General features: G+C 35.8%; 1 protein-coding gene and 2 long non-coding RNA genes across 5 annotated transcripts in view; 1 reads left to right on the forward strand and 2 right to left on the reverse strand.

Annotated features, from left to right (window-relative positions):
- The window catches only part of TECRL (trans-2,3-enoyl-CoA reductase like), a 73513-nt gene extending 69619 nt beyond the window's left edge, over positions 1 to 3894 (reverse strand). The window contains exon 1 of one of the 2 annotated variants that reach the window (XM_053655039.1): positions 3546 to 3894. In XM_053655039.1, the coding sequence (XP_053511014.1) occupies positions 3546 to 3779 (234 nt within the window). In that variant the 5' untranslated portion in view covers positions 3780 to 3894. The remainder of the gene's footprint in view (positions 1 to 3545) is intronic. The other variant, XM_037134130.2, reaches the window with a different exon arrangement.
- Positions 505 to 24467, forward strand: LOC128625810 (uncharacterized). Its single transcript, XR_008389636.1, has 3 exons — positions 505 to 542; positions 5475 to 5554; positions 24339 to 24467. It is a non-coding gene; the product is annotated as an uncharacterized LOC128625810 (long non-coding RNA).
- The window catches only part of LOC128625809 (uncharacterized), a 39184-nt gene continuing 22780 nt past the window's right edge, over positions 8452 to 24855 (reverse strand). For both annotated transcript variants that reach the window (XR_008389635.1, XR_008389634.1), the window contains 2 exons: positions 24513 to 24771; positions 8452 to 8568 (listed from right to left, as the gene is read on the reverse strand). This is a non-coding gene — a long non-coding RNA (uncharacterized LOC128625809). The remainder of the gene's footprint in view (positions 8569 to 24512; positions 24772 to 24855) is intronic.

Genomic DNA, 24855 nt, shown 5'->3' on the forward strand with positions numbered 1-24855 from the left:
TAGGGCTCTGGCAGGAGAGGTGGATAAAATTTTTCATTCTTTAAATATATGTGAAGGCATCATTGTGTTGTGAGATTAGACCTAGGGTTGTGATGCCTCTAAGTGTTTTGTTCAAGCTACTTCAGGAATGCGATTCTACTGATTGTCCTCAAACATCTTGTAGAAAGTCATGTTTCTTTTTTTGTGGAAGACCAAGTGTTCAGTGTTAGATATACTAAACTCGATATGCTTAGTGAACAATTAAATAGATAAGATGATCAACAGATGATGATAGATATATAAATGATAAATAGATAATAGATAGATAATAGATGCATGCATAGATTCATAGATAAATGGATTTACAATTTGGAAGGAGTACAAGTTGAAGTTATATATTTATTTATGAGTCATGAATAGGCAGATGATATTTAAAACTTTGACACTCAATAAGGTAAATGACCTAATATGGAGAGAAGTTCTAATGACTGAGTTGGTGACATTCTACACCTAGTCAGTTAGATAATGAAGCAACAGCAAGAGAAAAGAGAGAAACCAATAAGGTAGGTTTAAAGAAAAATGTGTGTAGTACTATCCTGGAACTTAGAAAGCAAAAGTGTTTTCAGAAGAATGTACTTAACAGTGGCAAATGTTTTAACATACTGAGTAAGATAAAGTATGAGAACTGATCTTCAGATTCAGCAAGGTATTTACCACCATTTCTGATGACCTCAGTATGTTCATCTTCTGGAAAGTAATGGAAGCAAATGTCTGAATGGAGTGTGTTTAGGATGAAATGAGAAGAAAATATGGGCAGATGAAATGAGTATGATAGAAGTAATGAGAACAGCGGGACAGATGCTGGAGAAGATATTTAAGGCAATAGAAACTCTTTTGTTTGTTTGATGTATGTGTGTGTAAAAAAAAGCAGGCTTTAATATATTTTCTTCAATCTCAGGAATTATCTCAATGGTTTTATCTCATGAATATCCTGAGTACTTACTTCATGTATGCTGAAGTTAATGGATAAATGGAAGTTAATATAATACCTAGATGGAAACACAATTTCTACTAGAACTCAACATATATTACTAAGATTCATACATATGAATTTTACCATTAAACATATCTAAATATTTATATCTAACCCAAGCGTTTATAACAAATCATGGCAATGGATAATTATTAAGAAGTCAATTGAAATTCTGTCAGTATCACAAGTTTCATTACTTGTTTTTTCTTAGATTCTTATACACATTAAATTTAACTCTTTAAATGATCTTTAAAACTACAAAAAATATTTATTTCTTATTCTGTTCCAGGCACTATGCTAAGTCTGTTACATATTTCCCCTGCTCTTCACTGTATGCTTACAAAGTAGATTATATTAACCTACATTCTAAATAAGTGTTCTTGGGATCAGAAATTCAGCAAATTTCCTGAGCCTCATTAATATGATTGGTAAAAGAGATTCTGTTCAGATATGATTAATTCCAAAGTACACGACCTTTAACTTTTTCGACTTTATTGGGCAGTACCTACTGAAAGATCAGGAGTAAGTCATAAGTAGCACTTCTTTTGTATACTGGGTAGAGCTAAATGCAATGAAAGCCACTTAACCTGCCTTACTGTTAATACAGTCATCAATGTGTCTAACAGAAATATAATCGTGAATGACAAACAAAATCAATCTTTCTTATGTTTATAAAGTTAAACTGTTAGAAATCATGAAACAAGAAAAGAGTAAATTCTTTCTTTTTCTTTTAAATGTCTTGCCATCATCATGAGACAACTTACTAAATCACAAAAGTAAAACAAGATGCAACAAAATCCAGTTCTACTGACAAGTCAAAGATTTGGATGTAGAAGCTAGCAGATCATATGGTGTTGATTGTCCCATAAAAGCTGTTGAGGAGTCCAAAATTAATCCTCTATCTAGTCTATATAGTGTCCCTAAAGGTTTGCTACTAGAAATGCAAATACCAGCACTCTAACTATTCAAATATGAGATTTTTAAGAAAAATCCTTATTTCTAAGATTTCTGCATAATTACTAACTTTCATGCAATTTAATTATTACTAGAATGTAAACTGCCATGTCAGAGCTTCAAATAAAATATCAATAACACAAAATATAAATGAGGAAAATAATTAGAAGCTAGCTCATCCATTTCTCCTTATTTTAAGGTGAATTATTGTCAATGATTAGCTACATATCAGAAAGGACAAAATGACCAGTCTCCCTGACCTATATATATGCTTGACCAATTGAATATCCATTCCATTGATTGCCTGGTTTCCTTTAATTTAAATGTATTGCTTAAATTTTTTTGAATTTTCAATGGTGAGATATTACAAACATCACCATCTTCTGAATGATTTTATTTGTCTTATTTATGTATGATACCAAAATATAAAAACTTTACTGAAATGTTAAAATACATTATACTGTGTATGAAATTCATAAGTTAAAATTATTTATACAAAATACATACACATTTATTATTTAAATGTAACCCCAGTGGTATTATAAAAATATGATTTAGAGTTTCACAGAAATTATTTCATCTGTTTTCTACTTATATCTTGTAGGAACTTGTAAAAGTGCTTTATTTTTCATTTCCATCTGTAAACAAAAGTTAATATTACCCAACTAATAGACCGGTAGTGATGTTATAATTACTAAATAAGAAAGTATATAACATCTTCTTCTTGACAATTACAATAGAAAACAAGTCCTTCTCTTTCCTTCTTATCTAGAAACAGGACTAAAATAGTTAAACTGAATCAGGGATTCAATGCTATTTTTAGAACAATAGCAAAAATCTTAACATGACAATAAAGAAAAATAAATAAAGATATATTTTATTTAAAATATGTCTTTCTCATAATAAATTAAACTACTAGCATCTTTTCAGTTTTGAAAGACTAAAAGCATTTTGAAATATCATACGATGTATATCTACAATTTACACTGATTATGTGAGCTTGAAATTACGTATTTTTATCTTCATGAAACATCTGTGATATGAGCATATGTGGGTAATATTAAGAATACATTCTCTTCAGCCTCTTGAACTCTGTGGTTTTAAAATAAGTAAACCTTTCAGAAAAAGTGAGCTTTTCATTTTTCAAGGTATAACTCAATTTTGAATAATTTTTAATGATGAGATTGCATCATATATGTTAAATATAATTTTAGTAACTTCAGTGGTTTTTGCTTGTTATTTACTACAAATCCTATTGTAATCCTGGGGAAATCCTTAATGAATATTAAGTGCATGAAAACAACAACCTAGCAGCATTTTTTTCACGTACATGAGAAGGTATGCACTGGAAATTTTACCTGCCAATAATAATTAATGTTAGCAGGAAAACCAGAACCTAATAATTATTTGTTACCATTGAATTGATTGTGAAAGCTGCAGTTAGTATCACCTACTGAAACAATTTATGAAGTATCTATCCTGCTTATCAGAAAAGTAACACCGAAAAGTCAGCATTTAATCAAGAGATTCAAAATCAAGGGGGCAGATAAAAGAAATTTAAATAAATAAATAAACTCACCTTATCCACAATACATATCTGCCTTCTTGTTTGAGCGTCAAGTATCTCGATCTCAAAGTGAGTAGTTTTTGACTGTTTAACTGCTGGAGTTGATTTTAGAGGACCTCCTGAAAGTACCATTTGTGAAAAAGACTGAAAATTTCTCATATCATTCTTCTGTATAGACCGTGTACCTCCTTGAGAAAAAACTTCTCTTTTGCGTTCTGAAGCAAGAGACTTTTGCTTTTTCAACATTGTATGAACAACCAGGAGAATCTGTCATGTCGACAGAAGACACTTGGCAAGTGTGTTTCCTTCGCACCAGTTAAATACTGCTGTGGAACACAGAAGGTCAAGTGGCATGCCATTCCAATAGTTCAGTTTTATTTAGCAAGACTGAAAACAATGACTGATTTTATTGCTATATATAACACCCCATTGTGAATTGCTGCAATGCAGAGGATCACTTTACCAGCATTCAAATTATTTCTTTCTTTCTCTTTTCATCTCTGCTTCTTAATATGAACAACTGATATCTCAAATTCCAAAGCAAGAAAGGAATAGATTTTTCTCTCATCTTTGGTTTCTGAATGCACTAATGTTCAATTATCATGCGCTCATTATTATTTAAAATTATTTAAATTACCTTCATGTTATCTTGTAGTTAAATTTACAAACACATAGTGCATTATTATGTAACACATTTTTTATAGATGTTGTCTAAGAAAGACTTTGGCAAGGTTTTAATATCTATTTGATACAAAATGCATAAATTCTTCACTCCATGCAGGGATGAGAAAGATGACAAGTTGTCTCTAAGATTGGAATATGTACAGAGTAATTTTATAACTTAAGGAAAAGGAAGAAAGCCTTACTTTAATATTGGTACACATATTGTGTTACTGGAAAAATCATTAAACTTGGATGTAAAGTCAGTACTAAATGTCATATGTACCACAATACTAAGTTATGAAAAATTTAAATTGTCTCAGAATAAACAGTGAAAAATAATAAACAATACCCAGTACAACGGTATTGTGAAAGGGACTCGAGTACTCTGAGACCTGAAAATCTGGCGAACAGACAACTGAAAAAATCCAAAATGTATTGTCACTTATTCCAGGGATATTATAGAAAATATTCTAGATGTTATTTTCAATAAAAAACCTCAAAAGACAAGTGAATAAAATTATAGATGGCGAAACCTGTATACCCAGATGAGGCTAATCTTTACTTTTATAAGTAAATAAAATACGTAGTATTTATTTTTAGATCTTACTACACATTATGTGCTGAAAATTCACTTGCACATTGTTTAGTTGTCTTTTTTATGCTCTAGCTGAACATTATACTCAATTTTTTAAAAGATATTATATATTTATTTTTAGAGAGGGAGAGGGGGAGAGAAACATTAATATGCAGAAGAAACATTGATCGGCTGCCTCTCTTATGTCCCCAGCCAGAGACCTGGCCCACAAACCAGGCACCTGCCCTCACTGGGACCGAACTGGTGACCCTTCGCTTTGCAGGGTGATGCCCAATCCTCTGAGCCACGCTATTCAGGACTACACTCAATATTATATATATATATATATATATTTTAAGACTTTATTTATTTATTTTTAGAGAGAGGGGCAGGGAGAGAGGGAGGGAGGGAAACATCAGTGTGTGGCTGCCTTTCAAGTGCCCTCAAGGGGAGACGTGGCGTATAACCCAGACATGTGCCCTGACAGGGAATCAAACTAGTGACCTGCTGGTTTGCAGGCCAGCACTTGATCCACTGAGCCTCACCAGCCATGGCAATATTAAATATATATTTAAAACATAGAATATAGGGATATGTATGTTCAGGTATTTATACAGATAGATACACATCATGCAATTTTATTACCCCAATTGTCCAGGACTCCAAACTTGGTATCATTCTTACCATCTCTCTTTCTCCCACAGCTCAGATCTGATTTATGAGAAATCCAGAACACAATCTTCTCACCATCTCCACAGCTACCTTCAAAGCACCATTCTCACTGGTAATTGCTCTTTCAAACTTGCCTTCCTACATCAACATTGGCTCACCTATGGTGTGTTTTTTAACACAGCATCTACAGTGATCAGTGTCTGTATTAAAAAAGATAATCTAGAGAAATGAAGGTTAAAACTACAATGAGGTATCACCTCACACCTGTCAGAATGGCTATCATCAATAAATCAACAAACAACAAGTGCTGGCCAGGATGTGAATAAAGAGAAACCCTTCTGATATAGGTTGCAATGCAGGTTGGTGCAGCCATGGTGGAAAGTACTATGGAGATACCTCAAAAATTAAAAATGGATCCGCCTTTGGGTCCGGCAATCCCACTTCTGGGAATACATCCACAGAAACCCCAAACACTAATTCAAAAGAATATAAACACCACTGTGTTCATTGCAGCATTATTTATAGTTGCCAAGATTATAGAAGCAGCCCAAGTGTCCATCAGTAGATGAGTGGATAAAAAAACTGTGGGACAGTTACATAATGGAATACAACTATGCCATAAAAAAGAAAAAATTACCTTTAGACAGTATGGATGGATCTAGAGAATATTATGTTAATTGAAATTAGCCATAGAAAAACAAATACCATATGATTTTACTCACATAAGGAATCTAATGAACAATCTGAACCAATAAGGAAAATGGGGACAGACTCACAGATGGAAAGCAGAAGACAGCTAAGTAGGGGGAGAATGGAGGGTGGAGGGACTTCTAATCAGCCTGCATCTGGGAGCTGACTTGGAAACCTAAAAGGGCTGTGGACAATCTCCTTGCCTTCTCCTCTAAGGTCTCTCCAGTAATAAAACAGTCTTTAGCTGCTCCCTGGTAAGAGCATGTTTAACACTGATAGCCTGTCCGACCTGGCAGGTGAGGCCAGGGAATAGGAGGGATGCCCTGGGAGGTCGGGAACCACCTGGGGTCATGGTGAGGACATTGCTTTTAACTTCCAGTTGCCTGTAACTGAGCACATGCATCACAGCTGCTATGCCCCATTATAAAGGTTCTGCTCATTGGTTGCAGATGCCCCATCCCTCCTGCTGAAGCCACCCTTGGTGCTGCCTGACAGTTCGTGCAAGCAAATCCTTTTACACAGGCTTTTGGTTTGATTGCTTTCTGCTAGTAGGTGCTGAGTGTGGGCAACTTGCTTTCTATGGGGACTAGGGCATGGGAGGCGAGAAGTTGACAAGCGCCAGAGGAGTCTCCCCAATTGGCCATGAGGGCAATAGTTGTTATACTAGATAGTGCAAGGCTAGCAAGACAATTAGATAAAGCGGAAAAGCCTTCCTACTCCCTTGAGTACCAAATTGGGGGCCGGACTAGAGAAAGGCAGGCCCATGTGCAATAGAAGTTAAAATGGTGGCACGGGGAGATACTGGACAAAAAAAAGTCTATCAGTCTAGCCAGGGGAAAAAAGGGATTGGTTGGGAGGCGGACCCACCCAAAAAGCCCAACAGTTTAAGGAGTTAATTGGTAATTCTGAGAAAGCACCAGTTCCTTTCCTAGACCTGAAATTAATATAAACCCAGGTACAAAGAAACTCTCTTTTGCTCATTTCTTGCTGCTCAGGACCTGCACTCAGACAGTGCACTGGCTGGTTCTCTCCATGGGCCAGGCTTCCGCACTCAGGAAGTTGCGTGGCTAATGGCAGTGTCAGCACCACACTCAGCTTCCAGGAGAAGCCTGCAGCCAGAAAGCAGCTGCGAACAAGCTGATCTACCTGGATGACCATTTAGTAGTAATCTCAAACTCCTAAGGAGAGTATTTTAAATGGAGTAGGGCCTCTGGGCACTGCCTTTTGTTTTGGTCTTGCTCAGGACAGGATGGTTTTGTCTGAGTTTTGCTGAGGAGATGAGCTTTCAGACAGGGAGGCTGCCATTTTCCCAGATTTTTCAGAATCCGAATAAAAGTCTTTTCTTTCTCACCAGGCTCTGCCTCTAGAGTTTGCCTTTTGTGATGGTGGGCTGCCAACCCCCCTATTTTTGTTTGGTATCATGCTCACACAGACAGAGCCCCAACTTATAAGGCTGCCACGCATGGGACAGGCTACCAAATCCCCCAGCTCTGGGAGCTAATAGAGCTCTGTAATTTTAGTCTAATGGGCATGAAGAATACAGAAGTTTTATACAGACACATAAGCTCTCCTAGTGGCTATTATCCCAAGTTTAGCACAGAACTAGTAGGTAAAAACATCCAGCTTCCTGTTTCTCCTTAAGAGAAGCTAGACTGCGTTCTAAATCCTGACTTTCACTACTGCTAATCTTCTGTGAGTCCATAGAGAACAAAGGTGGAGATTTGAAAAAGCAGAAGGCTCTAGAATCTTGGGCCAACCTGAAGATTTTTGTGTCTATATTCATCAAGAATATTGTCTTATAATTTCCTTTTCTTAGAGTATCCTTATGTGGCCTTTGATATCAAGGTAATGCTGGCCTTGTAAAATGAGTTTGAAACCATTTTTTTTTTCTATTTAATTTTTGGAAGAGTTTTACAAGCATTAGGCTTAATTCATTTTGAAAAGTTTGGTAGAATTCACCAGTGAATCCATCTGGTCCTAAACTTTTGTTGGGAGATTTTTAAGTACTGCTTTATATTGAAATTTTATATTTCTTTGTCATTCAGTCTTGGTGGGTTGTATGTGTCTATGAATTTATCCAAATTTTCTAGGTCATGCATTTTGTTGTTGTATAATTATCCATAGTAGTCTCTTGTGATCATTTGAATTTCTGTATCAGTTGTAATGTCTCAAATTTCATTTCTTATTTGAGAATTCTCTTTTTTCCTTAGCCTAGCTAAAGACTTGTCATTTTTCTTTATCTTTAAAAAAACTTTTTTTTAGTTTTGTTCAACTTTTCATTGTCTATTTTATTTATTTCTGTTCTGAATGACACCAAATCTCATAGTCTGTTAACCCAGTGATGCCCAAGAGTGATAAAAAAATAATAAATCTACATCCAGGTATATTTTAGTGGAACTTCAGAACCAAAGATAAGAAAAGGATCTTCACAGCAACCTGAATGAAAAAAAAACAGGATGGAGAAATGGATAGTTACTTCAAAAAATTGAAATAGACTACCAGTTTATATTTTAAGGGTAACAATGATAGCATAAACAACAAAATATGCTTTGCTTTAAACTTAAGCAAAATAAATCAATACATCAATGTTATATATGTTTTTTAATTAATTATTGTTCAAGTACAGTTTCTGTCTTTTTACTCCCATCCAAGCCTACCCCCCCAGTGCTCCCCACCTCCCTCCCATTTCCACCCCCCTTAGTTGTTGTCCATGTGTCCTTTATACTAGTTCCTGTAAATCCTTCCCCTTTTCCCCCTGAAATTCCCTCCCTTCTCTCCTCTGGTCCCTGTCAGCCTGTTCTCTATTTCAGTGTCTTTGGTTATATTTTGCTTGCTTGTTTGTTTTGTTGTTTAGGTTCCTGTTAAAGATGAGATGATATGGTATTTGTTTTAATATAAGCTTGTACAGTTATACTAATATATATTTTTTATTTCTTGGCCCCCTTCTACTTCTTAACAAACCATTTATCTCCTGGGGAAATTTAGAATTTAAGACATCTGGCTACATTCTCATCAAAACAGACTGTGGGAGAAACTAACTGCATCTTTAAAAATATGATCATGTTAACAATATATATATTAGAAAAATTTTTTCCAACCTAGAATTGTTTCCATCAACATCTCAACACAGAAATAAGGATGTTGAAGGGAATGTTGGCACCAAAAACACACTCTTACAAAATCCTTTAAAAATTATGAATCTTCTCAGAAGGGCAAAATTATATTTTAACCTTCAAAAAGAGAAATGCATATTTTAGCTTACAGTAGCTCATTCAGTTGCAGATCTAAAATTATCTAAATTAAAATATTAATAAATGCTGTATGTTAGAATTTCTTTGGGAAATATCAAAACTCTGTGATATAGGCTCTTCTCTCACAATGGAAAAAAGAAGGGAATTATATTTAGTCTCACATCAAGTCTAGTCAAAAGGGTTCTATGAAAAGACAAAACAGTTTGATATTTGTCTGCTGGATTCTTCTTACTGCACCAGGAAGGGTCATGAGGACTTTATGAGGTTTCATAAAAGATATGTTTCTGATGACAGCTTCTAGAGTTTGTTGGGACAAGGATGCTTAGAGCTGTTTCTCAGGATTCAAAGAGGAGGATGTGGAGGGCAGCTATTTTTAAATCTTTCTCAATTAACTCTCTCGAGGAGGGGTATCAGAGAATTAGAGGAGGAATTTTAAGCAGCCATCAGGTAAAAAAAAAAGTACAGGTGAGGGATCCCTAGTGGAGGACAACGTCCAAAGTCTCACCAAGCTTTCTGCAAGCAGTAGTCTGATTACCTTCTGTCAGTGATAGGTCCTGACGGTATTAGTGGACTAGGACCTGACCAGGTCACTGCTCCAGCAGTGAAAGCACCATCAATCAGGTTTAGCAAATTGGAGAACTTGTTAGGAAAATAAATATAGTAGTGGGGAAAATTAGAGAGAAAGCCAATTACACCCACTTCTGGCATCCATAATGGAGCAGGCAAGAGCAGAAAGACTATACAAATTTCACTTGAAATGGAATTCAGAGTTTGCTCATTGTATACCAGATTTCTTCAGAGAAACAGAGCATATGATCTGCATGTGTGTATGTGTATATATGTGTACATATATCTATCTATCCCTCTTCTCATGTTTATCTGTCTACCTACCTACCTACCTACCTACCTATTAAGATAAAGAAAGAATGTTAGAAAATTGTCTCATGTAATTGTGGAGCTGAAAAATCCTATGTAAGCTAAGACAGTAGGCTGGAGACTCCAGGAAGAGTTGCAGTTTCTCTTCCTCAGAGAACTGCCATATTTGTATTCAAGACTTTGACTGATTGAATAAGGCCCACCCACATACTTGAAGGTAGCTTGCTTTATGCAAAGTCTACAGATTTAAATGTTAATCTTATTTTAAAAATAACTTCACAGAAGCATCTAGATGGGTGTTTGAGCAAGTATGAGTATCATAGCCTAACAAAATTAATCATATAATTCATCATTATACATAGGTACCTGTTTTAATCATTATAATGAATTTATTTTGAACTAAAAGTGAAGTGATTGGAGAATTTTACTGCATAGAGGTAAAAAAATGTCTTGGGATTGATCTTAAATTCTATCAATGAAATTATAAAAGTTAGTCTTATATGCACTTTGTTTCAATAAGGGCTTAAATAATACAATATTAAGAATGGTAGCAGAGGGAAGGTAATCTTTGTCCCTTTCAATCTCTCTGTCTTTCTTAGCTTTTATGGATCCAAATTTAGGGAAATGGATATTATATCTTTTCTTTAAGAAATATAATCTCACATTAATTTGCAATGTAGGAAGGAAGTATATTAAAAGTCCATTCAGTTGAGCTTAAAAAGCAGTCAATTACAAGTAATGAATATCAATTTAACCATTATTTTAATGATGCCACTGCATCATTAAATGATGCCTCATGCCACTGCAGATGCTCACTCCTGCACTTCTTTCTGTTAATCTGCTCCAATGTGACTTTGGCATAGAGACTCTGACAAATTACCCTCGACAAAATAGTCAGGCACACCCAAGCTTCCCTATTCATGGTACCAAGATTCACATAACTACATATCACACCTGGTTTATTTGCTATCCTTCATTCCTACTGAATGTGAGACCAAGAACTTTTACTGTTCTGTGCAATGATGTAGTCCTTATGACAGGAACACTACCTAACACACAGTACATGGTCAATAAATATTGTTAAAATAATGGATAGATGGATGGAGAATGGATGGATGAATAGACAGCTAGATGGATGGGTAGGTGAGAGTTATGTTGTGATACTAGAAACTGTTAGTTTTATACTGCTCCACAGGCTCCAAAACAAGGTACAAGTAAAAAATTTTGAATATCTTGTGCAATTTGAAACAGAGGATATTTTCCCAATTACAGGTTAAGTCTTCAAGGATAAAACAAAATGCCAGGTAACAGTTTGTGAATTTACGAAGACAGATCTTAGCCTCACAGGCTTATCAGGACTGGGTCAGGACAAAAAATATTTTAAGCCTAAAGATAGCATGGAAATAGCAAAGGAAGCTGGGGGACCTGAAGTGGATGGAGTATTGTATATGGGGAATCCCATTTGCCTTCAAGATTTATCATAGAAAGAACAATTTTTCTAGGATACAGGAATGATTGGCAACGGACTTTACATTTTTCGTCTTATTGTTAAATTTCAAAATCCTGTCCAGAGGTCTAAATTGTGGGGAAGTTTCTAATTAGCTTGATGAAGATCACCAAAATCTATTTATAGGCTTACTCAATGTTAATTTATGTTATGAAAGTCCAGAGATAGAAATTTAATACTGTTATTTAAATTTTATCCCATAACCACTAATATCCATCATCTTTACCACTTGTCTTTTGACAGTTTGCTTAATAATATTACATTAATACTATGGAATTATCTGGTAGTTTCCTATTGGTTCCATTTCTAAATTAAAATGATTTCTGTAATAAACATATAATTATTCATGCATATCTATTATTTTCAAATAATATTGAAATTATTGTTACAATCAGGCACAGAACCCTCCATAGATGTGAACAGGGAACATTATCATATTCTTTATCTCAAAATAAAGATAAAGAGTATGCAGGGGTTTAGGGGGAAATCAACCTGAAATAAATCTATTCTTACAAATATATTTTCCCACCAAAAAAAAGTAATTGGTGTTTTAGCAAATTCTTAGCTAGACTACTTCACTCACACTCACACAAAGTTTATTATTTAGAAAATATTATTGTTTTCACTGGATTTTTCAATATTATTAAATATGTGAAGTGATACTTCTCTCTCTACTTTATAAATAGTATTTTCTCAATTATATTAAAACAAGGAATTTATGGACATATCACATACTGGTTTCCAGCACTCCAGCCATTCTTTAGGGATAATAAGACTGCTGTGTTAAGAACAGAACAAGATTTTATCCAGAGCACATTGGTTTTATAACAACAGAGATGGATGAAAACAATTTAATGAACAAAATCTGCATTGTCAAGTTTGTTTAAAAATACTAGCTTATATCAGACTAAACTTAAAATTGTGTGTAGTGGGCAGGAAAGCTTATGATTCATTTCATTTTGATTAATGAATAGATTTCTCAGATTTGTCAACAGATAGCTGCAAAATTGCAATCTATGTGCGCAATTAATTGGACCGTCTTGTCAACACCTGAAATTAGGTGGGATGAATAGGCTTCTTTTTTTATCAACTTACTAAAAATTTTCCACTATTTTCTTTTCAATTAACATGTAAATGAGAATAGCCTCGCTAGTGCTATAAAACAAATTTTATAACAAAATAAAAAGGGATTTAGTATGTTTCTAGTGTGCACAAGAAATATTGTAATTTTTACAACTCAGAGAAAGTAAAGGTAAGGTTATATATTTCCCAATTTTAATACAAAGATGTAAGAAGAGATCAATAAAATTGGCTTATGTATTATATTCATTCTGAAATGGTAAAATGCAGAAATATTCTGACTAATATCTTTTATTTAGTAGACTGATCTAGAGCATTTTGATTTAAAATATTTTCATGAAATCTTTATTGATGAGGTGTTATTAGAACATTGCTGTTAAAATATACAATAACTAGTAGCCAATTTATTTTTAAAAAGACACTTCATAAAAATACTTGTTGAGGAGGCTCCATAGAAAATTAGTTAGTTACTACCTGGACATATCTAATAATCTGTTTCCATTGAAATATAATACACAGAGACATGTATCACCTAGTGGTGGGAATATATTCTGAGAAATGTATTGATATGTGGGTTTACCCTTGTGTGAACATCACAGAATATACTCACACAAACATAGATGGTATCCCTACTACACACCTAGGCTGTATAGTATAGCCTACTGTTCCTAGACTACAAACCTGTACAAAATGTTTCTGTAGAAAATACTGTAGACAACTGTCAGAGAATAGCATTTGTGTCTCTAAACATAGCTAGATGTAGAAAAGGTACAATAAAATATGGTATACAGTATTTTATATGATTATTAACAAACTAGGTTTGTTTATACCAACATCACCAGAAACACAGGAGTTGCATTGTATTATAATGGCTATCATGTCTCCAGGAGATATGAGTTTTCAGCTCCATTATAATGTTATAGGACTGCCATTGTACATCTGGTCTGTCATTGACCTAAACATCATAATGGGGTTCATGACTATATATTCCATGTTATAATTATCAGTATTCTAGTGTTACTTGAATAGACATAGTTGAACATCACCTACCAAATTAATGTGAATCTTTAAATTAAAAAATTAGGTTTTCTCATTTTGAATTATTAACAGTAAAATGTACTTATAATAAACATTTCCATTAATTACTTATGTTTAATAGACAAAACCAAAGACTGATAGTAATAATGTTCTTGAGAATGAATCAGACACAGTTTTCTACTTTTAATATTTTCTAGGTCACACAGTATTTATATGTATGAATAGAAATTATAAATATGTTAAGAAACTGTAAAACAACTTTGGGCCATAATTATAAGAATGTAGGTGCCAAAAGATGAATATTTATTTGTGACCAAAACTAATTACAAAAGAACCTTTGGCCAAAAGAGCAGAACCAATTATGGCTACAAATACAGTAGCAGATGCTCTGTGATCATAGCTCCAGTTTTAAAAATGAAACACTGGGGCTATGAATCTTTTAGTCTTGATTCATTTTACCAAATAATAGATCCTAAATAAATGTATTTCAAAGCAGGCATAAATGAGTGGATGAAAGCTTGCCTACCTTTTCTCACTATTAACATAAAATAAAGTTCCAAAATCATTGCATCTTATATCTATTATTTTTTTCTGTTAATAGTTGTAAGACCAGACACACGGGAGAAAAACCTAGCCAATCTATGGAAGAACAGAGCAAACAGCCAACAGTACCCCAGCATATATATAAATAAGAGACCAAAAATTGTAGTGGACACTGAAAATTCAGACAGTAAGGCGATGGCTGCAGGACAATAAGGTCCCAGGGACCAGCTCGGGGACCAGAGCGGCCATAACCCCAGGCCTGGTGCTGAATCTACCACAGACTCCTTGGAAGCAGCGTGCCTGCCACCAAGTTCTTGAGAGGGAGCTGGGTAAACTGCTCTCTCCCTCCCCAGCCAAACAAGGTTTAAGCAACCCTGGGAGAGACCTAGTTGCTTGAAGTTGCGGAGAGGGGCATAAGGACAGAGGCAAACACGCAGGGCCGTGACCCCCTGTAGAGTCTGTGATCGCTGGCTTGGGGGAGTCGAGAGCTGTGTAGTGACCGGCACTGACCCTGATAGTCACCAGTCTAGCTGGAGAATTGGGCTGTACGGAGTGGCAGGCTAAAGTAGGAGGAATTTCTCAAAATCAAAAATTGTTTCGGGAATTCTCCTGCAACAGCTGCTCGGGCTCCTCCCCACCCAGCCAGGCAGCAATCCTGAGGTTGCGTGGAAGGTTGCATGGAAAGCCATGTGAACCCCCATAGCGCTGGGATGGAACCAAGGCCGAGGCTGCCTGGCCGAGCGGGCTCGACACCGTAGCCCACAGTGTAACCCAGGGAAAGAGCCTGTGAGGGAGACCTGGATCCCACACCCAAGGTGCCAAGGAGAGGTGCATGCAAGACTGGCTGAGTGCACATCCAGAAGGGAGAAGAGCCATGCCAATCTCCCCTCAGCCTGCTGCAGCCAGCAAGACCAGAAAAACCGGTTTGGCCAGTTTGAAACCAAGAAGAGTTTGTGTTTTTGTTTTTCAATAATCTTTTACTTTTTTAATTTTTACTATTGTTTCATCTTTCAAGACCTTTTCCTCTCTTTCGTTCTTTCTTGCTTTATTTCTTCTTCCTTTCTTTCCAATTTTATCTCTTCTTCCTTTCTTCTCCTGCTTTTTTTTTAAATACTCACGAGTGAGACAAAAAACCCTGGAACTGTGAAAAGACCAGCACTGGATCCAAAGAGAAGGCATCCCAGCAATTGAGACAGTGAGACAAATTTCCTTTTGCTACTACAGAGGACTTGCAATTTACTACATATTTGTATTGTTATTTTTCATTATTCTTACATCTTTTATTTGAATAGTACTTTTGTATTCCTCTTTTTCTCTGTATAGTCTTCTTTGCTTGGCTGGTTATATTGTATCATTTGACATATTTCCCCTGTTCTCTCTTTCACGGTGTATTGATAATTGACTTCCTTCACGTCACCTGTGTTCCTTAAGCACACTACTCAAGGTCCTATAGCCCCTGTTCTTGGTATCCAGATCATATATATTCTGTCATATGATTGTTGCTCTAATGTTATTGGTAATAATACCTGTTCCATAAAATTGTAAATACTTCACAACGCCCCTCCCAGATTTTAGCCCACTTTACTGTTTCCTGACCTCTATTACTGTAGTGGTTAACTCTATTCTCTCACACACTGCACCTATTTACTATCCTTTACTTCTCCTTACCTTAGAATCTGACCTCTGACAATCTCACTGCTTTTTAGATCAAACTCACAATTCATCCCTCCCCAACATGAGTCTTATCTTCTCTCCAACTTTTCTAAAAAGTGGCTAATTGGGTGAAAGATCACGGTTAACACCATACATAGCAAAAGGATCTCCTATCTCTTCTCTACTAGCTGCTACTGTAAATATCATAGAATACTCTCTTGCTGTCTTAAACCATTTTGCCTTCCCCTCCAACTGATCACAAAAAAGAGTAGGTGGAAACAATGAACACCAGGATACCCACTGGAAGAGGAAACCCAACAACAAAAGATCCACCAACAGATAACAACAGAAGAAGATGAAGGTGGTTTCCACCACACAAACCTCAGTCCAGGACCTATCTGGAAATACAACTAAATGGTAGAGAAACTACCCAGTACAGACAACTGAACAAGAGCAAAAGAGAATCCTCAAAACCTTGTATGCACGGAAGAACCAGCTTCAACACAACCTGCCCTCACCAGCACAACAAAATAAAAGAGGTGGTGGAAAGAATGACCCTCAGTTAACCAGCTGGTGGGAAGGACCCACCAAAGAAAGATCCCAAAATAATCAAAACCCAAAGACAAACACAGAGCCAACTTAAAGGACAGCCCAAGACCAGTGAGCTCAGGAGATCAAGGAGACTACACCACTGAATTTCACAGGTATTCTATCAATGAAGTTCACACCATAAACCCAGAGAGCCAGAACAAATCAATTTAAGAAGGTGAAACTAACAAAAACAGTGTTACAAACAATGGGAAGACAAAGAAACAATATGCAAGTGAAAGGAAAGAGGAAGCCTCAGAAAAAAGGCTAGGTGAAATAGAGGCAAGTCAACTATCAGATATTGAGTTTAAAGCCATGGTTATTAGGAAGATCAATAAGTTCACAATTAGCTATGAGAAACTACAGGAAAATTGCAATGAACTCACTGAAAACTATATCAACATGAAAAAGGAAATAGAAACTGTGAACAAGGGCCAAGAGAAAATGAAGAATACAATTTCTGAACTGAATAGCACAGTAGAAGGAATCAAAAGCAGGATAGATGAAGCAGAAGATCAGATTAGTGAGTTGGAGGACAAAGTAGAAAAAAAATACCCAGAAAGCAAGAAAATGAAAAGAGGCTCAGAAAGAATGAAGAGGGATTAAGAGAAATGCAAGACAATATGAAACGTAATAATATCCGAATAATAGGAATACCAGAAGGAGACGAAGAAGAGGATGGCATAGAAAACCTATTTTAAAAAGTAATAATGGAAAATTTCTCTAATTTGATGAGAAAAAAAGTCACACAAATCTAAGAAACACAGAGAGTCCCAATCAAGGAGAACCCAAAGAGGCCCACTTCAAGACATATCATAATTAAAATGGCAAAATTCTAAGACAAAGAAAGAATCATAAAGGCAGCAAGGGAGAAAAAAGAAGTAACATAAAAGGGAGCCCCAATAAGATTAGCTGCTGACTTCTCAATGGAAACGCTCCAAGCAAGAAGAGAATAGCAAGAAATATTCCAAGTAATGAGAACCAGGGCCTGCAACCAAGGATATTTTACCCAGCAAGACTCTCAATTATGATAGAAGGCCAAATAAAGAGCTTCCAAGACAAAAGAAGTCTAAAAGAATACACCTCCACCAAACCAGCTCTGCAAGAGATGCTAAAGGGACTGCTCTAAGGAAATAAAAAAAAGAGAGAGACAGAGAGGAACACAGGAATAAAAATGGCAATGAATAAGTACCTATCAATAATAACATTAAATGTAAATGGATTAAATGCTCCAATCAAAAGACATAGAATAGCTGAATGGATAAGAAGCAAGACCCACACATATGCTGTCTACAAGAGACCCACCTCAGGACAAAAGACCATCACAGACTAACAGTGAAGGGCTGGAAACAAACTTTCCAAGCAAATGGACAAGAAAAAAAAAAGCCAGGTAGCAATACTCATAACAGACAAAATAGACTTCAAGAAAGGGCCATAAAGAGAGACCCAGAAGGTCACATCATAATACTCAAGGAAAGAATCCACCAAAAAGACATAAATATTGTAAATATATATGCACCCAATGTAGGGCACCCAAATGCATAAAGAAAGTTTTAAAGAACTTCAAGAAAGATATTGACAGCAAGACAATAATACTAGGGAATTTTAATATGGCACTGTTAAAAATGGGCAGATCTTGCCCTGGCTGGTGTAGCTCAGTGGACTGAACGCAGGCCTGCGAACCAGAGGATTGTGGTTCGATTCCCAGTCAGGGCACATGCCTTGGGTTGCAGGCCAGTTCCCAGTGGGGGACACACGAGAGGCAACCATACATTGACATTTCTCTCCCTCTCTCCTTCCCTTCCCCTCTAAAGATAAATAAATAAATAATTTTTAAAAATGGGCAGATCTTCCAAACAAAATATCAACAAAGACACTGTGGCATTGAACAATGGCCTAGATGAAATGGACTTAACTGATATATACAGAGAGCCCTTCATCCCAAAGAAGCTAAATACACATTTTTTTCAAATGCACATGGAACATTTTCAAAGATAGACTACATGATAGGACACAAAACAAAGCTCAACAAATTTAAGAAAATTGGAATCATACCAAGCATTTTTCCGACCATAAGGGACTAAAACTAGAAACCAACCCCAAGGAGAAAAACCCCAAACACTCAAAATCATAGAGATTGAATAGCATGCTATTAAACAATGAATGGGTTAAGAATGAAATTAGGGAAGAAATCAAAAAATTTCTGGAAACAAATGAAAATAAACTCACAACAACCCAAACCTATGGGACACAGCAAAGTCAGTCCTGAGAGGGAAGTTCATAGTGATACAGGCCTACCTAAAAAAGAGAAACATCTCAAACAAACAACCTAACCCTATGCCTATAAGAACTTGAGGAACAACAACAAAGACAGCCCACAGCAAGTAGAAGGGAGGAAATAACCAAGATCAGAGCAGAACTAAATGACATAGAGACTAAAAGCACAATTCTAAGGATTAATGAATCCAGGAACTGTTTTTTTTTTTTAAGATAAAAAAATCGACAAGCCTTTAAGTAGGCTCATCAAGATAAAAAAGAGGGGGCCCAAATAAACACAATCAGAAATGAAAGAGGAGAGATTACAACTGACACAACAGAAATAAAATTCATTGTAAAAAATACTATGAAGAACTGTATGCCAAGAAATTTGAGAACCTAGGTGAAATGGACAAATGTCTAGAAAAATACAATCTTCCAAAACTCAATGAAGAAGAAGCAGAAAACCTGAACAGACCAATAACAGCAAATGAAATTGAAGCGGTAATCAAAAAACTCCTGACACACAAAATCCCTGGAGCAGATGGTTTCACAGGAGAATTCTACAAAGCATTTAAGGAAGAGCTAACCCCTGTCCTTCACAGACTATTCTAAAAAATCCAAAATGATGGAACTCTCCCAAACTCTTTATATGAAACCAGCATCATCCTATTCCCAAAATCAGATAAAGACACAACGAAGAAATAAAATCTCAGGCCAATATTGCTGATGATCATAGATGCTAAAATCCTCAACAAAATATTGGCAAACCACATCCAACAATACATTAAAAAGATCATACACCATGACCAGGTGAGATTCATCCTAGGGATGCAAGGATGGTTCAATGTTTGCAAATCAGTAAATGTAATACATCACATAAACAAAAGCAAAGACAAAAACCACATGATCATATCAACAGATGCAGAAAAAGCTTTTGATAAGGTACAATACCCATTTATGATAAAAACACTCAGCAAAGTGGGAATAGACAGAGCATTCCTCAACATAATAAAGGCCATTTATGAGAGATCCTACAGCCAACATCATACTCAATGGGCAAAAACTAAAAGCTTTTCCGCTAAGATCAGGAATAAGACAAAGCTATCCACTTTCACCACTTCTATTCAATATAGTATTGGAAGTTTTACCCACAGCAATCAGACAGGAAAAGGAAATAAAAGGCATCCAAATTGGAAAGGAGGAAACAAAACTGTCACTGTTTGCAGATGACATGATAGTGTATATGGAAAATCCTGTAGACTCTACCCCAAAACTGCTCAAGCTAATTAATGAATTTGGCAAAACAGTGGGTTACAAAGTCAACATCTGGATTACATCTGGAAATCAAAGGCATTTTTGTATAACAACAATGTATCAGCAGAAGCAGAAATCAAGGAAAAAGTCCCATTCGATATAGCAAAAACAAAAATAAAATATCTGGGAATAAACCTAACTAAGGAGGTAAAAGACCTGTATGCAGAGAACTACACAGCCCTGAAGAAAGAAATCAGGGAAGACACAAACAAATGGAAACATATACCTTGTTCATGGATTGGGAGAATTAACATCATCAAAATGTCCATACTACCCAAAGCAATTTACAGATTCAATGCAATATCTATTAAAGTACCAATGACGTATTTCACATACATAGAACAAACACTTAAAAATTTATATGGAACCATAAACGACCCTGAATAGCAGCTGCAATGTTGAGAAAGAAGAACAAAGTAGGGAGGAATCACAATACCTGATTCCAAACTGTATTACAAGGCCATTGTAATCAAAACAGCCTGGCACTGGCATGAAAACAGGCACATAGATCAATGGAACAGAACAGATAGCCCAGAGATAAACCTAAATCTCTATGGCCAATTAATATTCTACAAAGGGGCAGCAACATAAAAAGGACTAATAATAGCCTCTTCAACAAATGGTGGGAGAACTGGACAGTTACGTGCAAAAAAAATGAAACTTGAGCACCAACTTACACCATATACCAAAATAAATTCAAGGTGGACAAAAGACTTAAATATAAGCTGTGACACCATTAAAGTCCTGGAGGAAAACGTTGACAGAAAAACCTAAGATATTTCACGCAGCAACTTTTTTACTGATATGTCCCCCAGAGCAAGGGACATAAAGGAAAGAATAAACAAATGGGATTTCATCAAAATTAAAAGCTTTTGCATGGCTAAAGAAAACAGTATTAAAATAAAAAGAGAGCCAACTGTATGGGAAAACATATTTGCCAATGATTCCTCAGACAAGGGTTTAATCTTCAAAATATACAAAAAACTTATACAACTCCACTCTAAGAAGACAAGCAACCCAATTAAAAAGTGGGCAAAGGACTTGAACAGACATTTCTCCAAGGAGGACATACAGAGAATCCAGAGACACATGAAAAAATGCTCAATATCACTAGCTATCAGAGAGATGAAAATTAAAACCACATTTAGATACCACTTCACACCGGTCATAATGGCCATCATAAACAAAGCAACAAACAACAAGGATTGGAGAGGTTGTGGATAAAAGGGAACCCTAGTGCACTGTTGCTGGGATTGCAGACTGGTACAACCACTATGGAAAACAGTATGGGATTTTCTAAGAAAACTAAAAGCAATTCCACTTCTAGGAGTATATTCTAAGAACCCTGAAACACCAATCCAAAAGAACCTATGCACCCCAATGTTCATAGCAGCACAATTTAAAATAGTGAAGTGTTGGAAGCAGCCTAGGTATCCATCAGTAAATAAATGGATCAAAAAATTATGGTACATATACACAATGGAATTCTATGCAGTAGAGAGAAAGAAGGAGCTGCTACCCTTTGCAATAGCTTGGATGGAACTAGAAAGCATTATGCTGAGTGAAATAAGCAGGCGGTGAAAGACAAATACCATATGATCTCACCTTTAAAAGGAAGCTAAACAACAAAACAAAGAAGCAAGCAAAATATAACCAAAGACACTGAAATAGAGAATAGGCTGATAGTGTCCAGAGGGGAGAGGGGTAGGAATTTCAGGGGAAAAGGAGAAGGGTTTGCAGGAACAAGTATAAAGGACACATGGACAAAAACTAGAGGGGGTGAAAATGGGAGGGAGGTGGGGAGCACTGGGGTGGGTGGGCTGGGATGGGAGTCAAAGAGAGAAAAGTGTACTTGAACAAAAATTTAAATCAGCCAACCAACCAACCAACAAACAAACAAACGAACAAATAAATAAAAAGTTGTAAGACCAAATTTAATAAATATAGGATACATTTGTAAATTTGGAAAATAGATTTTATCCACAACCTGTTTCTATTTTGTTGAAAAAAGTTACATAGCATGATGACGTTCATATATGCAGCAGATTTACCAAAATAATTGTATTGTATTCCAGACAAGCTATGTAAAAATACAAAAAACAAATTAAAAAACTGCCATGTTGGACAATATCTGAGGGAGTGGTGAATAGGGGCTCTTGGATTAATATTCTCTAATATAAACATAATAAATAAGAAGTCTAGCCATTACTTGACTTAGTGGTTAGTCAAGCAGTGGTTAGCAACTTCTCATTTAGACAAGGAAATAAGAAGAAAAACTCAGAAACAGAATTAAGGTTTCAGTAACTGAAGCAACACTTGGGCTGGCCTTTCAACTGTATAAAATCTTAATTCTGTTTTGTCACATTTTGATGTTGTATCTTTGATTGATTTTCCATGTGTGTGTTTGATTTACACCCAATAGGTTTTATGTGGTAGGAGGCGACAGTGGACATTATGGATGGCAGTAAGATGGGTGGTAGTATAATAAATCATGATAATAAAAAATAACTGAGATAAAGCTTCAGCCTCAAATGAAAGGAGTCCAACCATAGGCCATGAGGCATGGGGAGGAAGACAGCATGAAACAAACCGACCTCTACAACATCAAGGGCTGGGTTCAGGGCAAAGCTCTATTATCAAGGAAAACCAAAATGTAAATCAGAAAAGTGAGACAAGCATCAATGTCTTGTTAAAATTATACACAAAATGGGCCCTGGCTGGTGTGGCTCAGTGGATTGAGTGCCTGCCGGTGAACCAAAGGATCGCTGGTTTGATTCCCAATCAGGGCATATGCTTGAGTTGCAGACAAGGTCCCTAGTAGGAAGGGTGTGCATGAAAGGCAACCACACACTGATATTTCTCTCTCTTTATACCTCCTTTCCCTTCAGTCCAAAATAAATAAATTATATATATATATATAATTATATGATATATATACTTATATATATAAATTTTATATATATATAATTTATTTATTTTGCATATATATATGCAAAATGGAAATAAGATTTGAAAATTCTCTGAGCAGACAAACCCTTTCAGCCACGTAACTTTATTCTGTAAACACAAGTAAAACATTGATTATTTTTATGAACACTCAGAGAATCATCAACGCAACAGAAAAGGTTTCTCCAAACTGTCATGGGGTAACCACTTTTAAACAGTCCCGTATCCCTAGAAACACTCTGATCCTCTAGCCATCATTGTAAAGGATAAACAACGTTTGTATTTTCACTGTATAAATGGTCCTATAATAATTTACCTGTGAGCCTCATTCTCTGGCTGGCTAAAGAACTCCTCCCTCAAGCAGTGTTCTTATATGCATGGTAAATGCTTACTAAATCCTATTCAATTGGCCTGGTATTTTTAATTTTGCTACTTATAGATTTTTACAGTATGGATTAGGACCGTAATAGAAGACTTCGGGGCTATTACTACCCTATGATCTTCACAGACACACTGGATACCTGATCTGCCATAGAGGGGCTAATGGCACATGAAAATCAAAACTCACCCAACAAAACCAGAAGGACAATGTACTTCTTGCCTGATCAGAAATGTTTAAGGAGCTTGGAATGGTAGAACCAAGTGGATTTTTTGTGTGTTTTTAAACATCAAAACGATATTCTATAAAATGCACTTTATTTCATAATGAATCAGCATCTGGAGTTACTAGTTAGTCCCTCTGGGATCTGTTATAGTTTGGAGTTCAATTAATTTTTCTCTTCTTCTTCACTTAGAAACACTGTATCATCAAGTAATTTTAATATAACACTGTGAATTTGCAATTTATGGGAAGGAACAAAACACTACCTGCATCAACAATAATGTTACCAAAGACAGAAGCAGCAAAGTGATGTGAAAATCCATTCTAAATAAGTAACTTTCCATCTAAAAAGAAACGTATCTTAGGGTTTTTCTTAATGGCCACATAATTGTGCATTATTTATTTTCTTAATATACTGCTTTCAAATTTATAGGAACACAAATAGGGAATGTTTCTAGAGCCTTTGTTTACATAACTTACTCAGCAAGAAAATGTGAATTTGTTTTCATGGGTCGCTATTGCTTTTTCTTTTCATTGTCTTCTGACATAGTGGGAAGGAATGATTACATTTTTGCCTTAACCTCTGTGTGATAGCACTACGAGAAGAACGCTGGCACTGGGAGACAAAAGTAGTAACAGACAGCTGCCGTGGCCTGCTCAACAAAGACCCGGACAAGGCTCTTACATAAGTAGGCACCGCCAAAAGGGTGTCCTTGACACTTACCATCCTAGAATAGCTGCGTGTCAGTCCGTTCTCTATTCTGAGATTCCGTTTGTGAGACTTTCTCATTAGACAATAGGTATATTTTACTCAGTTACACAGTAGCCATTATAACCCTTAACTCTAAGCTGGAAAAAAAGGAAATACACCATTGATTTCCTTTGAAATCATTGAAAAATACATATTTTCTCTCTCATTGAAAGCTGTGGTCAAGATAATGATGTGAACACAAGAGTATCTTTTCCTTTCTCCTCCGATATTTCTGCAGAGAAAAATAATCAACAGATATTTTTAAATATTATGATCAAAATCATATAAAGAATTGAGAAGGCTGTGGCTTTTTGAA

The sequence above is a fragment of the Artibeus jamaicensis genome, unplaced genomic scaffold (assembly GCF_021234435.1).
Source record: "Artibeus jamaicensis isolate MK-2021 breed Jamaican fruit bat unplaced genomic scaffold, CSHL_Jam_final contig_908, whole genome shotgun sequence".
Classification (NCBI taxonomy): Eukaryota; Metazoa; Chordata; class Mammalia; order Chiroptera; family Phyllostomidae; genus Artibeus; species Artibeus jamaicensis.